General features: G+C 44.8%; 2 protein-coding genes across 2 annotated transcripts; both read left to right on the top strand.

Annotated features, from left to right (window-relative positions):
* Nucleotides 1-392: 392 nt before the first annotated feature.
* LOC136486280 (DDT domain-containing protein PTM-like) lies at nucleotides 393-9,116 on the top strand. Its single transcript, XM_066483156.1, has 10 exons — nucleotides 393-2,323; nucleotides 2,436-3,107; nucleotides 3,220-4,462; nucleotides 5,572-5,860; nucleotides 5,952-6,076; nucleotides 6,145-6,605; nucleotides 6,698-6,726; nucleotides 6,862-7,503; nucleotides 7,600-8,631; nucleotides 8,722-9,116. Exons 1-9 carry the CDS (start codon nucleotides 681-683, stop codon nucleotides 8,571-8,573), a joined length of 6,078 nt encoding a protein of 2,025 aa, XP_066339253.1. The 5' UTR covers nucleotides 393-680; the 3' UTR covers nucleotides 8,574-8,631; nucleotides 8,722-9,116.
* Nucleotides 9,117-11,420: 2,304 nt separating this feature from the next.
* On the top strand, nucleotides 11,421-15,203 carry LOC136486278 (uncharacterized). Its single transcript, XM_066483155.1, has 3 exons — nucleotides 11,421-11,946; nucleotides 12,256-12,441; nucleotides 14,232-15,203. Exons 1-2 carry the CDS (start codon nucleotides 11,554-11,556, stop codon nucleotides 12,424-12,426), a joined length of 564 nt encoding a protein of 187 aa, XP_066339252.1. The 5' UTR covers nucleotides 11,421-11,553; the 3' UTR covers nucleotides 12,427-12,441; nucleotides 14,232-15,203.

Raw genomic sequence — 15,203 nt, 5'->3', positions numbered from 1 at the left:
CCGCCGTACGTGTAGGCTGTGGACTGGACGCGGCGCGCAGCCGCGGACACGACGAGGGGGCCCGACCTGCACCTGCACGCTCGCTCAACCGCACCGGGTCCGTCCGCACCCGCACCCGCACCCGCATACGAGCGAACTCTCCCGAACGAAGCCCAACGGACGGTCCGGACCAGCCAGAGCGAGACCACCAACGGCCACCACTTTGCCACGTCTCACCATTTCGCCACGTCCCCCCGCCGCGCCACGACCCGCACACGCAGACGCAGCCCGCCCGGGAAGTGCGACGCGAGCCAGGCTGGGGCGCGACGAGTCGGGTGCGGCGCGCTCGGTGCCCTGCCCCTGCACTTGCCTTCCCTCGTGCACTCGCTGCGCTGGTGTGGTGTGTCCCAGTGCTTCTCCTCCCCTTCCCTTCCCTTCCCTTATTCCATCCATCATCATCTCCACCTCTTCCCCCAATTCCTCCTCCTCCTCCTCGCCGCCGCCACTCGCCGTAGGGTTTGCGAGCGCATCCCATTCCAATCGCCCGCCTCCGCCGCGAGATCGGCGGCTCCCATCCCAGATTCGTCAGCGCCCGGCATCCGCACCGGCCCCCGTCGGAACCCGCACCATTCGCCCTCGACTCGCGGACGAGGATGCCTCGGTAGCGTGCGAGAAAGCTAGGGTTCTCGCGCCGGGGGGCCATGGAAGACGCCGCCGCGGGCACCGGGCCACGGGACGATCCCGATCGGGCGGCGCCGCAGGGCCTCGCCGCCGCCTCCCCCGCGGAGGCGGCGGCCGCTGGTGGCGTGAAGACGGAGACCGCCGGTGGGGCGGAAGCGCCTGCTGCGGCACGCGCAGCCGGTGAGGCCGAGCCGGGTGGAGGCGGCGCCGCGGGGCGTGGGGGTGACGCGGAGGGCTCGGCGAGCGAGCCCACGGCGGAGGCTAACGAAGGCGGCGGCGCCGCCGCTGCTGCTACTGCGTGCGAAGAGCGCCCCGCGGCGCGTGAGGCGGACGGGGACGGCGGCGCGGGCAAAGGGCGGGCTGCTGTGCACGTGGCGAGTGAGGTGGCTCAGGGCGGCATTGCGGGGGGATCGCGAGATGTGGATCCCGCGGTGCTCGAGGCGAAGATGGAGGTGGTGGACTTGGGTGGCGACGCGAGCAAGCAGAAGCAGCGCTCCCTGTCGGCTTGTATGGCCAGCGAGGTGGATGTGGGGAGCGATCCGGGGGCAGAGCAGGATTTGGGTCCTGTGGCGTCTGAAGTGGAGATGGAGGTGGGTGACAGCCATGTTCGGGAACAAGAGTGCGCTGGAGCGGCTGGGGTGTCTGAAGTGAAGATGGAGGTGGATGGTAGCCGTGTTCAGGAACAAGAGTGCGCAGGAACGACAATGGCGGGAGAGTCTAAGATGGAGGAAGCTGATGGAAGAGTAGTGGAGGTGGATGATAGCCGTATTCGGGAGCAAGAGCGCGTGAGAGCGGCTGTGGCGTCTGAAGTGAAGATGGAGGTGGATGACAGCCGTGTTCCGGAACAAGAATGCGCGGGAACGGCTGTGGCGGGAGAGGTTAAGATGGTGGAAACTGATGGAAGGGTGGTGAACCAAGGGACTGCTGCCACATCTGCTGGGGGCCTTCCGGTGCGCGCCAAGGAGGCAGGGGAGTGCTTGGTCGGCCGTTACATTGGCCGCCACGTGCCGGGGCATGCGTGCGTTCTTATTGGGAAGGTTGCGTCCTATGATAGCACAGCTGGTGTGTACAGCGTGGTGTTTGAGGATGGACATGCTGAGGATTTGGCGTTTCCTCAGCTCCGGGAGTTCCTCATGCCCAACGAGAACGGTGCGTTAGGCATGAAGGTGAGCTGCAGGAAGAGGAAGCTAGACCTGCTGGTTTTGTCGGGGAGTGCCTCGGAGGTGAAAGAGCCAGCAAGTACTAGGCAGAGGGTTGACGGATGCGAGATGCCTGCCAACTGTGATGCGCTGCAGTATAGTGGGTCTGGCTCGGATATGTCCGAGGATATCGAATCTTCGAGTAATTCATCTGATTTCACTAAAGAAGAACCATCCGAGCCACGCCCACCTGTACAGGCTGTGGAGTTGCCCCCGTCATCGGGAGACATTCCTGTGCCAGAAGATTCCATAAGCTATCTCTTTTCGGTTTATAACTTCCTGCGATCCTTCAGCGTGCAGCTGTTCCTGAGTCCGTTTGGGCTGGATGATTTTGTTGCAGCCATTAATTGCGCTGTTCAGAATAACTTGTTGGATGCCGTACATGTCTCGCTACTGCGGGCACTGAAGCGGCATCTTGAATCTAAATCTGCTGAAGGATCTCAGATGGCTTCGAATTGCTTAAAGTACATATACTCTATCAACCCCCTTTTAAATACAGTAACTATTTTATAGGTATTGCATTTATTTTTTACTTAAAATTCTGACAATATTTCACTTTCCTTGAACCGTGTACAGGTATCTGGATTGGACATTACTAGATGCATTGACTTGGCCAACTTTCTTACTAGAGTACCTGTATGTGATGAGGTGCATTAAGAATCTAGGGGGGCAGAGTTTTGCTAGAAACCTCCTAGCTGCCGAATACTATAAACTTCCTGTTGCCACGAAGTTGAGGGTGCTGCAAATACTCTGTGACCATGTCCTTGAATCAGAAGAATTCAAAACTGTACTGGATGATCGAGTAGGCTACAATGAGGAGATGGAATATGAGATAGATTCTAGCACCTTTTGGGAGGCTGGTTCAAGAGCAGTCTCGACTAGAGCCTCAAAGGCCTCAGCTTACAAAATGATGAATGATTTACAGAACTTTGAAAGTGCTCCAAATGTAACAAATCCAGATGTTGCTGTAGCAGATGTTTCTCAGGACGGCAATAGTGATGATTGTCGAATATGTGGAATGGATGGGACTTTGGTATGCTGTGATGGCTGCCCATGGGCATATCATTCGAGATGTATTGGTCAAAACAAAGCTTTCCTTCCCCATGGAGACTGGTTCTGTCCAGAATGTGTGGTCAACAAGCTTGGACCAACTTCATCAAGAATTGAACGTGGTGCAAGAGGAGCTCAAATGTTTGGCGTTGATATGTGCGGGAGGCTATTCTTAGGAACCTGCAACTATTTACTGGTGTAAGTTCTTGCTTATTAATCATACAATACGTCTACTAAAGATTTGTTTTGCATGACCTGCTATTGTTTGTCCTATACTTCCTTTAATGTTTTGTTCCATCGAATACTGCAGGATCGAAACATCTTCAGATGTAGAGTCTTATGCAAGATATTACAATCATTATGATGTTGTCAAGGTCCTCCAGAGACTTGCTCCCTCAGATGCATATGTGGATATATGCAGGCAAATAATGGAATACTGGAAACATTTACTCGGTACAGTTCAGAGTGAGAGATCAACAATATTGGAAAAAGTTGGTACAAGACATACTCCACAATCCAGTATGTTGAGTTTTACTCCAACAAAGTCAGAAGATGAAAGTGGCTGGACAACTTCAAAAGATGGGGGGGACAGTAAAACAGTAGCACTTCCTCAAACAAATACACAACAGAAATTTGTCGCTAATCAGTATACAGTGTGCTCTGCTGAACACCTGGAGAAACAAAAATGCATGTCAAGATTAGGTGTTGTCACCGAGAAGAATGTTGAAGTTTGCAAGGAAGCTCTGTCAGCTCAGAACAACATACATAATGCACCTAGAAATGGAAATTCTGGACCATTTGTGCCATCCTCCATTTCTCATCAGAATAGATCTGTTGGAATGGTTATGTCTAACATAGCACAAGCACAGCCAGCTCATAGTATATATCATCCAGATTTATCCACTGTTTCTGCAAAGGCAGAATCATTTCGTCCATCTTTGCAAGATAAACACCAGCTTCAGCTGTTTACTGAAAGATCTGGAAACATGAGTTGTGGCAAGGCAGCAAAATCGTCTTCTTTTAAACCGCAAGCATACATGAATCTCTACAATCATGGCAACATTGCAGCGTCTGCTGCTGCCAATCTAGCTGTTATAACATCCGATGAAGGTAAGGTTTCCGCATCCCAACTGACCTTAAAACCAAAGAGGAAAGTGGCTGCAGACAATGTTCTACAGTTGAAAGCATTTTCCTCAGCAGTCGCACAATTTGTTTGGCCGAGTACTGAAAAGAAGCTTATTGAAGTTCCAAGAGATAGATGTGGTTGGTGCCTTGCTTGCAGAAGTTCAGCAAGTGGAAACAAAAAGGCTTGTTTTCTTAACATGACCACGACAAATGCTGCTAAAAGTTCTGCTCGAGTTCTTAGCACCATGCGTGTAATAAAAAATTCTGACAGCCACTTCCCCAGTATTGCTGCTTATTTAGCCAACATGGAGGAAAGTTTGCGTGCCCTGTTGGTTGGTTCACTACAAGACGTGCAGCAGAGAGAACGGTGGCGTCAACAACTAGAAGAAGCTTCCAACTGCAGAACTATAATACCCCTCTTGCTTGAGGTGAGTTACAGGATTTTCTTTTTGGCATCCTTTGATACCTCTCAATATTCTACAACTAAGTTGTGATAAGCATATTGCTGTGAATGCCAGCAGTGTTAAGGTGGCATCAAATAGAATAATATTTTTCAGTTTCTTATGCAGCTTGAGCTAGGTACATAATATCCTTGCATGCATTTTATCTAATAAATGAAATTAACTCTAATGTTAGAAACCAACAAAAAATTGTTCCTATAAATCATTGATATTTGACTCAAAGAAATAGCTGGAAAGGTGTTTTGTGAAATAGATAATTCAGTAGTGAAAGATATAGTAAATTTTACTTTGCCCCATGTAAAGCTAAACTTGTTTCAGTTTGAACTGGTATATGTATATATTTTCATTTCTCGACAGTGTATGCCACAATAAGTTTTGCTTTGAGCAAAACCTTGTGAAATAAAACTTTCATGAGACTTCGTGGCTTTCAATCATGTATATGAGGCACCATGAAGGTTTTATTAGATTTGTTATGGTTTCATGATGTTGAAACTTACTTTAACATAACAGGGTGCAAAATAAAATTGCTTGTTAACCCTAGTGCAAAGGGAAACAAAGAATACTGTACCTGGTGTGAAACGCAACTCACTCGAAAGAAAATTCTCCTAATAGAGCCACTGCGATAAACATACCAGATACAACAAAATAGAAAAGTTGCATGGTAATGCCACCTTGTGCTTCACTAGCACAACTCTGGTATGATTATAAGTACTAGATGATGTCTTTTGTAGGCGAACAAAAGAGTGTGGATATATAGTACTCCCTCCGTTTCAATTTGTAAGTTGTTCTGACTTTTTTAGATACATAGCTTTTGCTACGTCTACGTATCTAGATGTACATTATGTCTAGATACATAGTAAAAACATTTAATTTAAACAATGTATCTAGAAAAGCCAGATGACTTGTATTTTGGAATTAATATTGCGTATTAATTGCTTTTGGAGAATCAAGTTAGATATGCAATAAATGGTATTGAAAGAAAGATAAATAGCCTAGCTGAAGAAGGTTATTGCCATAAATAGCAGTGAAAAACGAATTCAATTGTTGTATTAAAAATTGTTACATATTATATGCAGTTGGAAAGCAACATCCGTGGAGTAGCATTTTCTGCAAGCTGGTTGAAGCCAATAGACGATTGGCCTGTGGAATCTCCGGGTCCATCGACGGTAGCATCTCGTCCTGCACAATACCAAAAGCGTGGGGCTGGTGGAAGGCGTGGCAGAAAACGTTTGTTGGCGTCTGAATCTGGTACTGCTACTGACGATGACAACAGCTGGACTTGGTGGACCGGAGGAAATATAACAAAACGTACTTTGCAGAGGGGGGCTCTTCTACATTCAACCATAAGAAAAGCTGCTCGCCAAGGTATTACATGTTTTAACTATTAGAAGTCTTACTTGATCCTCTATCAGTATTCAGGACATGAACAAGTTGCCGTGTTTTTGTCACCTACTAGGCGGTAAAAAAAGGATAGCAGGTTTATCTTACCATGAAGGTTCCAATTTTCCAAGACGATCTCGGCAATTTTTCTGGAGAGCATGTGTTGGACTAAGCCAGACTTCATCTCAACTTGCTCTGCAGGTTTGCACTTCTGTCCTGATGTTGCAAAGAACCTACCTTAGCACAAACCTAATAATCATTTCTCTCAGGTTAGATATCTTGATTCCCACATCAGATGGAAGGAGTTCATCCCTCCAGATCAAATTCCTTCAGATGGAAAAAGCTCTGATGCTGACTTTTCTGCCCTCAGAAATGCTGTACTCTGTGATAAAAAAATAATCGACAATAAGATAAGATATGCACTTAAGTTTCCCAACCAAAAGCATCTTCCTGTCCGTCTGACAAAAAATATCTTGGAAGCAGAAAGTGATCAGGATGAAAGTAGAAAATTGTGGTTTTCTGAAAACCATGTGCCACTGTACATGTTACGAGAATTTGAGCAGCATGCTGAGGCTAGCTCCTTGCCTACTCCAGGAATTCCAGACTCTTACTGTTTTACCAATTTATACCCAAGGCGAGTAAAAGCATCTGACGGAGATGTCTTTTCCTATCTCTTTCACAAGGGAGAAGTCTATCCCTGCACCTCATGCAAGAAGGATGTTCTCTACAGGTTTTTCTACGTCGCCTCATATACTGATTAACAATTATACATTTATTCTTTTTGAGATACTGACTTTTTCTATTTTGATTGATCACATGCAGGGATATTGTTAAATGCAGCTCTTGTCAAGGTATGGATATATGCCGTGCTTTTTAGATTATCTGTTTTCCAAAATTTTTTCCTTGTAATATCCAAGAAGATATTTGATCAATTTCTGATATCGAATACTTTAGTGACAATGTTGCTATCTAAAAATAACTTTCAGGTAATTGTCATAAAGAGTGTACATCAAGATCTGTTGTTAGCAAAGGAGGCAGTGCTACTTCCAGTTTGATATGCAAGTTATGCCTCCAGAAGCAGAGTCTTATGCTCACTAGTTACAATACAAATACAAATGCAAGTTATATCCAGCATCAACAGAAGAGTAATGGCCAACAGGCAGTGGCCGCTCCCAGAATTGTATTTAAGGTTACTTCTTCCCATTCTGCTGAACCTGCTCCCAAAGTTGAAGCCGAGCCAGTCACAAAGGTTAAAGCACAACCAGTTGGAAAGGTGGAAGCTACAACCCAGCCAGTTGTCAATGTGAAAGCCGAGCCACTCGTGAAGGTGGAAGCCCAGCCACTCGCTAAAGTGGCAACTCAGAATATCACTAGTGTCCAAAAGAAAAAGGCTAAAAAGTCAAAGTCAGAAAAACCAACGAAGGCTAAAAAAGTTCAACCGATCACATATTTTGGTCTCATATGGAAGAAAAATAAGAATGACAAGGATGATGGAAGTGAGTTCAGGGCGAATAATGTAATCCTTAAAAGCAAGGATGGTATAGGTTCGTCAATAAAACCAAAATGTTGTCTATGTGACAAAGCTTATTCTCTGGATTTCCTGTATGTACGCTGTGAGAAGTGCACAAGTAAGTTTATTTAGCATTGCTGTAGCTTAGAGCATTATCTTTTTTTGTGTTATGTTTCGGTTCTTTTTTTAACATCTCGAAATTCCCTGCTTACAGATTGGTTTCATGGTGATTCCTTGCAACTTGATGAAGATAGGCTTGGTGAGTTGGTTGGATACCGATGTTGTAGGTGCCGAAGGAGAGCCATACCCCCATGTCCTCATTCAGATAATTATGTAAAGCCTGAACCAGAAATTAGTGAGCAAACAGTTGCAACATCATTGCTGTCAACTATGCTATCTAGTGAGGAGACTTTTGCTTTAGCAGATCAGGACCCACTGCTTGCTTCATATGGAATAGTTGAACCAATTGGGGAAGAAACAAGGGATGTTGATATATCAGCGAACACGGCAAGCATTGCCCCAGGAAGTAACCAGAAGCTGTCTATAAGAAGAGCACAAACTAAAATTTCTGAATACCTTGATCAAGCTGGTAAACCTGTGACAACAACAACAACAACAACAAAGCCTTCAGGCAATGGAAACATCAATTTCAGCCATATGAATGAAATTTCTTTTTCGGAGGCTGACAGTGTGGATGCTTCAGAACTATTGGGGTGGGATTTTTCCAAAGGAACTGCATATGCTGCCCCACCTGATTTCACTTCTAATCACCAGCAGAATGACACTAGCTGTGGCAGCTTTGTGATGGATGAGTATGAACCCCAAACTTATTTCTCGTTCACTGAGCTGCTTGAAGCTGATGACACACACCTTGACAATGCATTTGGGATGGCTACTGGTCTGCAAGATGATGTTAACGGCACCGGAAGCTTTGCTCAACAAGGAGTTGGTTTTGATGATATGTCTTTCATGGTAGAAGATGGAGCTTCAAATATGAACTTCCCAACAAATGGTCCCACACCTGAAGAGGTAGCATGCCTCAACTGCATGAATACTCAGCCGCCACCCGATCTACGATGTTCCGTCTGTGGCCTGCGCATACACCGGCATTGCTCACCGTGGGACCAAGGTTTAGAGCCCGTTGTGAGCGGCAATTGGAGTTGTGGTGGTTGCCGCGGATGGCAATGATAGACTTCTGAACTTCATTGCCTCTGTTTAGAGTGGCGACTGCCAGTTGTGATGGCAGGTAAATCCACCGATATTCCATTTAGATACTTATCGGATTTCTTGTTATCAGTCTCTGGGTTTATAGTTACTGAGCATGCTTTCTGTTTAGGTGGAAGGTACAAGTTTGAAGAGAGCCATCCTCCATGAATCTGGATGAAAATTCTCCAAGCTGTTGTCATGCTGTGCTACTGTTTGTTCGGATCATTTGACTATTTGACCTAATTTTAACCATTATAAAGTTAGAGAAAAAAAAAAGAGTAGCAATTACTGCTGGGAGGTTACACTGTACATACTAAAAGGATGGGTCGACAGCGACCATTTTCCATTCTTTAGGCTGTTTATTTTTGGGGAGTTTTAGAGCTAGGATGCTGTTAGCACATAGCAACATGGTATATGGGTCGTCGGGAAAACCATATTCATGTAACTGTATTATCCTTGGGTTCTCTCTTCTCTCCTTTTGAGATAGAAGTGTCTCTTGGTCAAGAGTGGCCATTTCTATGCCTATGCAGCTATGCTCCATATATTGCCAACAGTTTTTTTAATTGTTTTCTCGGTTTGTGAAAATTGCTTATTATTGCATTTGCCTAGGTCAACTAATTAATTAAATGGCATGCAATTTAGTTCCATTCTTCCTCTAAATTAATTACTCTTAGTCATCAACATAAGGCGTTTTAGAGAACCTAAGTTAGGGCATGTACAATATCTAGGCGGTAGATGTCAATAAGTTTTTGGCAAGCCTCATAAAGAAAACATAGCTTAACCCAAATGGAATAATGGTTGTTAAGTTATGCGTCGATAATTGAAGTACTCTGTCTATCACTACGTATTTTCATATTTTGTCAGTGTCGTCACTTGACAAGTCTATTAGGCATTGTATTGTGTGTGGATGTCGGCTCTTTATTATGAAGAGAAAACATATCAACTCCAACGGCTTAGCTATTTTTGTTGTGGAGCCTATTTTAGAATTTGTTTAGTAAGAAATAGGCTCCAACAAATGTTCTTTCTGACTATGTAAAATAAAAATTTATGGTCATAGAAAGTCAATCATGGACGCTCACTGTCTGACTTTGTAAAATAGCAAGGTTGTTGTGGACCTCTTCTTTTTTGAGGAATTTTCTATTTTATAAAATATCTAAATAAATAATAAAATTTGGCTTCTCATTTTAGCCAAGCTGTTAGAGTGACGTATTTGGATTACTTTCGGGGCTTGTCAAAACTCGTCCGAGGGTAACTTGACGCTAGTTTGGCTTGCCATGCTTTTTCCTTCAGCATTGGGTAGCTTTTCTCGTTTTCCCGCCGGCTCACGAATGAATTGGTCACTGCGGCTTTGGCGTGCGTGCTCTATCCGAACATGCCCGTCAGCCCGTGGTTGATTCAAAGGCCAGCGATCTGATCTAGGCGTCCGGCGTAGAGATATGGCAGCGGGTCGAGTAAGGTGCGCATAAAGCATTTATCCGTCCGCAAGCATATTCATGATTATAATCACCTTCGAGTAAGGTGTGGGTCAAGTATTTATCTGTCCGCGAGCATATTCGTGATCTTAGCTTTCTTACCTATGCTCACGTCCAACGGGGATCAGGTATCCGTCAAAGTATATTCAAGAAAGATCAAATAATAAAAAATCATTGCGATATGAAATAATAAATTCATAGATAAATGGCACGCAAATATGTCAATCTCACTTGCATAAAGTTTACACGGACAATATACAATAGTTTACACGCCACAGTACATTATAGATTCATAATTCAGTCATTCATGCTCATACAAATAAAATAAAACAACTTACACAATAACAAGTTCATAGCTCACACGATCGCTTTATGCAACCATTGGTAAAAAATATTATAATTATAATTCCACATGCTATGCATATGCTGCAAATTACATATTAAATGAGCTAGTCAACATGATATGTATATCACATAGGTCCCTGCCCCGCTAGAGCTCTCAGCTGGCCCCTTCTTCCGGTCTCCGCCAGGCTAGAGCTCCCCGCCGGTCCCTTCTTCCCGTCCCTGTCCGACTAGAGCTCGTCGGCAGTCGCCTGTGCCTGCGGCCATCCCCTTCCTCCCTATCCCTGCCGCCCCTCCGCTCGCCTCCAGAATGGGCCGTGACGGTGCTGCCCTCGCCCTGCCCATCCCAGATGCCGCGTCGTATGGAAGAAGAAGGGTGAAAAAAGCATATTGTAAACCTATATTTCAGTGTTTCAGATATTATATTTTTATGTTGCAAATGTTTTATATGGATGTTGTAAAAGTAGATCGGGATGTTGCAATGGTTGTACACGTATGTCGCAAACCCAATGTTTCGTCTGTTTTTTCATACGTACGCTGCAAGTGTGTTTATTTGGATGCTGCATATGTTTCACACATATGTTGCCAATGTTTTATCAGGATGTTGCGTAGGTTCTTACAATGGGTTTCAGGTGTTTTTGCAAGTATTTTAGATGTATGTTTCAAGTGTTTCATTTGTCTTCAGACCTATGTTGCAAGTGTTAAATCTGAATGTTTTAAAAGTAGATCAAATGTTGCATCTTCCTCTTCGTCTTCTACTACCGCGTCTCGGTGTTTTCTTCTCCTCTCGACGCCAACTAGGCATCCGAACCAAAGGCACAGACGGGCGCTGCCCTTTCCGTCTCTTCTCGATGCTCGTGACCTTCGGGGCGACGTGATAAACTTGGTCCAATACGGTCCGATCTACCATTTCCTAAGCAGGTTGGCCATTTCTGCAGATCCTGCTTCATTTACTGGGCTCTTGCATCTAACACACGGGCCGGGCTGTATTTCGGAAAAAGACACGGCCCAGCCGTAGGAGGGTTCTGTTCTCTCCTTCGCTTGCTCCGCGCCGGCAGCCTCCCCACCTCCGCCGCCACCGCGATCTTGTTCTCAGTTCTGCGGCGGCGATTCCATTTTCCAAAAAAAAAAAAAGTTCTGCGGCGGCGATGGCGCTCTCCTCCTCCCGGCCGCACCACCACCTCCTGCGCCCCCTCCTCCGGGGCTTCCACGCCTCCGCGCGGGCCCTGGCGCGGGCGGAGCCGCACGAGTTCTCCAAGCCCAGCGGGTACCTGGGCAGCTGGGAGCCCGCGGCGGAGCCCCGGGAGGCGTGGGCGCGGCTGGACCGGCTGCGCAAGGGGTACGCGCGCGACGTGCGCCAGCTGCGGCGGCAGTACGCCTACGAGGTGCAGCTGATGGAAGCCGAGCGGCAGCGGAAGGCCGACGCCCGCGCCGAGGCCGTCCGCATCGCCAACCAGGAGCGCAAGGCCGCCAAGCTCGCCGCCGCCCAGACGCGCGCCGCCGAGCGCCGCGCGTTCGAGGAGGACTTTTGCCAGACCCTCGTAGGCTTCGATCCTCTTGTCTCCTTCCATCCCTTGCTCCAGTTGCCCGCAGTACTTGCAGGCTTGCACGCTTCCAACTTGTTTGATTAATTGCCTCATCCGTCCGGGCTTCTAAAATGCGAGCCTTAACACTGTCTTAGTTGCTATATATTGTTAGTTTCTGATTTGTGTGGCCATCTGATTAGTTTCAGAAGCATGTCTAAGAACAACGTCTCAAGACACCATTAGCGCTCAACTAGTCAACTATGCAGTGAAGTGAAAACGTTTATAGCAAATAGATTTGTAACTGAGATGAGATAATGTGTGCAGATGAAAGAAAGAGCTGAGAAGCTGGAGAGCTGGCGGAAAAAGGAGAAGCTCAAAGAGCAGAAGAAGGCAGAACAGAAGGAGCTCCTGCGCAAGAAGAGCAGTATGTGGCTTTCTGAAGATAAAATTGAACAGCAAATACTCACTGCTATCATGCAAACCACTCCTCTATGAGGTTGGTTCTGTGAGGTGAGTTGTACTGTCTTTCTTTTTGTGGTGTTGCTATCTTTTCTCACTCCTCTTAATTCCGAAACAGGAAGGACATTCATCTTTAACTTTTATTTAACGTGTTTGGAATAAAAAAAACTTCACACCTATAACCTATTGAAGTGCAGAACTCAAAATCAAGTCTTTTTAAATATATTAAATTGCTGCATATATTACATGTCTGTATTTTAGATTGTATCGGTGGTTTTTTTGGTCTTCAATCCTACTGGAACATAATTTTCCTTAAGTATTGGAAGTTTGGAACCACAGTGATTCTAAGTCTGATTTTAGTCTGCTTATTGATTTGTATTTTTTATTCAATTAGACATCATATATTACAAACATATGGCTCACTAAGCTTTACATGAAGTTGCATAGATCTTAGAGAAAAGCCAATGCTGAAAAATCACAGGCTAAAACATTCGCTCGATCAGCTAGATACATCGTATAAGTTGTATTACATTCTGTAGACTTCTTAAATTTAAGGGACAAGTATTATAAGGCAGAAGCAACATCAGATGCTGTTTACCTTGGAGTTCAGTAATTTCAATTAGCTGTAGATCTCAAGGAATATATGTAGCTCCACATTGATAACAACTTCCTATGAAATAATACCAGGCTTAGGGTGTTCACAGACCCCACATAAAAATTATTAAACTTTAATTTGCACTACTCACGTTAGATAAACAGAAACTAGTGCTAGTACAATGTCAGTGGACTATTGAATGGGTGCATAACTCTTCTGTATACAATCTTTGGCTCTTTACGAATATTTGCACGAGATTTGAGTTTCATTACTAGGGAGGGACAAGTTGATGCACCAAATAGATGCAATATGACTGCCGTTAATGGTAAGTTGTTAGCTGGTCAGGCTGCAATACATGGAGCTTTGAAAAGGCTGATAGCTCTGGGACTTCAAAGAGGACATTTGAAGAGACTGCAGAAGAGCAGCACTTGATTTCACTAGGAACTGAGTTTACAAACATCGGTCTAAGATTTTAAATATGACTTTTAACATAAAAAAGATCGTCATGGAAACAACAAGAACCACATCAAAATATCCATGTGATTGTGATGTGTGAAACGTAGAGCGAACAATCAAGCAAATTTTGGTACTAAACTCTAGGAAAACTCGGTGTGAGGTATCCTTGCTCTGAGCCCTGCAAAATGGTCCAAAATAATATCCATTCTGCCAAAAATGCAGTATGTGCTATAAAATATTACACTGAACTGATGGTGCTTTCTGAGTATAGGTGTAGTAACTCACAACTTCCAATCATTTTGAGCATAGCGGACATTTGATTTTCAGATTGCATCAGTTGTGTTCATGTAGACATACAGAATATGGAGTGGGTTTTGCTATTAAATTAGGAGTATTATTATTTTTGTAATACAGATTTAATACATAGCTAAACTCTGTTTAATAAGTACTATAATGTACACGGTTTGGTTTGAGATTTGGAAGATATGCCACTGGCAATTGGTGTTAGTTTGCATACTTGCATCCCCTGGGAATGGCATCTTTTGGATTTGTGGTTGTCACCTTATTGACAGACTTTATAGTCAGTAAAACATCACTACATTATCCACTTCTGTGCTATAGTCGAAAATGCAGCAGGAAAAAACCTGTAGTGTCCTATATGGCTTCTTATGACTATAATCAGTTTGATGCTGAAGATGGTTGTGTCTTTATCTAGAACTCAAACTCTTAATCTATGACCATGGTCTTCGAGATAATGATGGGCATCGATTTTTTTTTTCCTTTTTGGCAGGAAAGCTAATAGTAGCATGCGAATCATGAGGGATGGACATCACATGGACGTATTCATCGCTCCCTGTGAGAACTAGTTCGTTGCTATCATGCAGCCCTATGTATGAGCAATAAGAATGAACTCGGTATTTAACTAACGTGGAAAAGGTCATGCGTTTATTAGTTAGACTTGATCGCACCAAGCTGTGCTTGGAGAGATGGCTCTTGGCTAAGCAGAAATGATTTAGCTGGGTGGTGCACAACGGCCCGAGTCTGAACTTGCTGCCATCCTTTTCATGTCACGGATTACGATCCGTTTGTTGTTCTCATTTGCGTAGACGCATGATCTGGACGAAACATATATCCTTCCTTTTCCGTTTGGCAATTAGTGATTTCCCCTGTTACTTTGGACGAAGAACAGTCACCATCATCATCCAGTTATGCTAATGATTTTGTTCTACGTACGTTGATGGTCGAGGCTCTCTACAGTGCTGCCGATCTGTCCTAGTAGAGTGCAAATCTGCAATCAGCTCGCCGCGAGAGAAGGGGGATATGATGCCGACGAGAAGGGCGAGCATGAAAAGAAGAGGCAAAGGCCAAAGCAAAAATGGAGGAGCGAAAGAAAGTGGCACATGATGCTTCGTTGAATCTTTCTTGTCACGCCGGAGGGGGGGTAATGATTTGGCCCACTGCTCAGCCTGTCCCAACAAGGTAAAGATAAGCACGGCTAATAACTTGCACCTTGTTGTTGCTAAACATGACAGCATTCTAGAGTAGACCGTGTAAATAAAGGGGGGAAAATGGAATCATGAAAGTAGAACACTGGAATGGTCGAATGGAATGAATTCCTGAAAATATTCACACCTTGTTTGGGATGCTGAAAACTTTTGCATTCCTACATTTTTTTTCTATGAATTAAACTGATTCTATAAAATCTATATGTTTTTTTCTTGAAATTCGTGTGTTTCAAACGGGCCCTTCAACCCCTTTTAAA

Source organism: Miscanthus floridulus, chromosome 10 (assembly GCF_019320115.1).
Source record: "Miscanthus floridulus cultivar M001 chromosome 10, ASM1932011v1, whole genome shotgun sequence".
NCBI lineage: Eukaryota > Viridiplantae > Streptophyta > Magnoliopsida > Poales > Poaceae > Miscanthus > Miscanthus floridulus.
The sequence above is the reverse complement of the archived record's forward strand: the minus strand, read 5'-3'. Positions and strand labels throughout refer to the sequence as shown.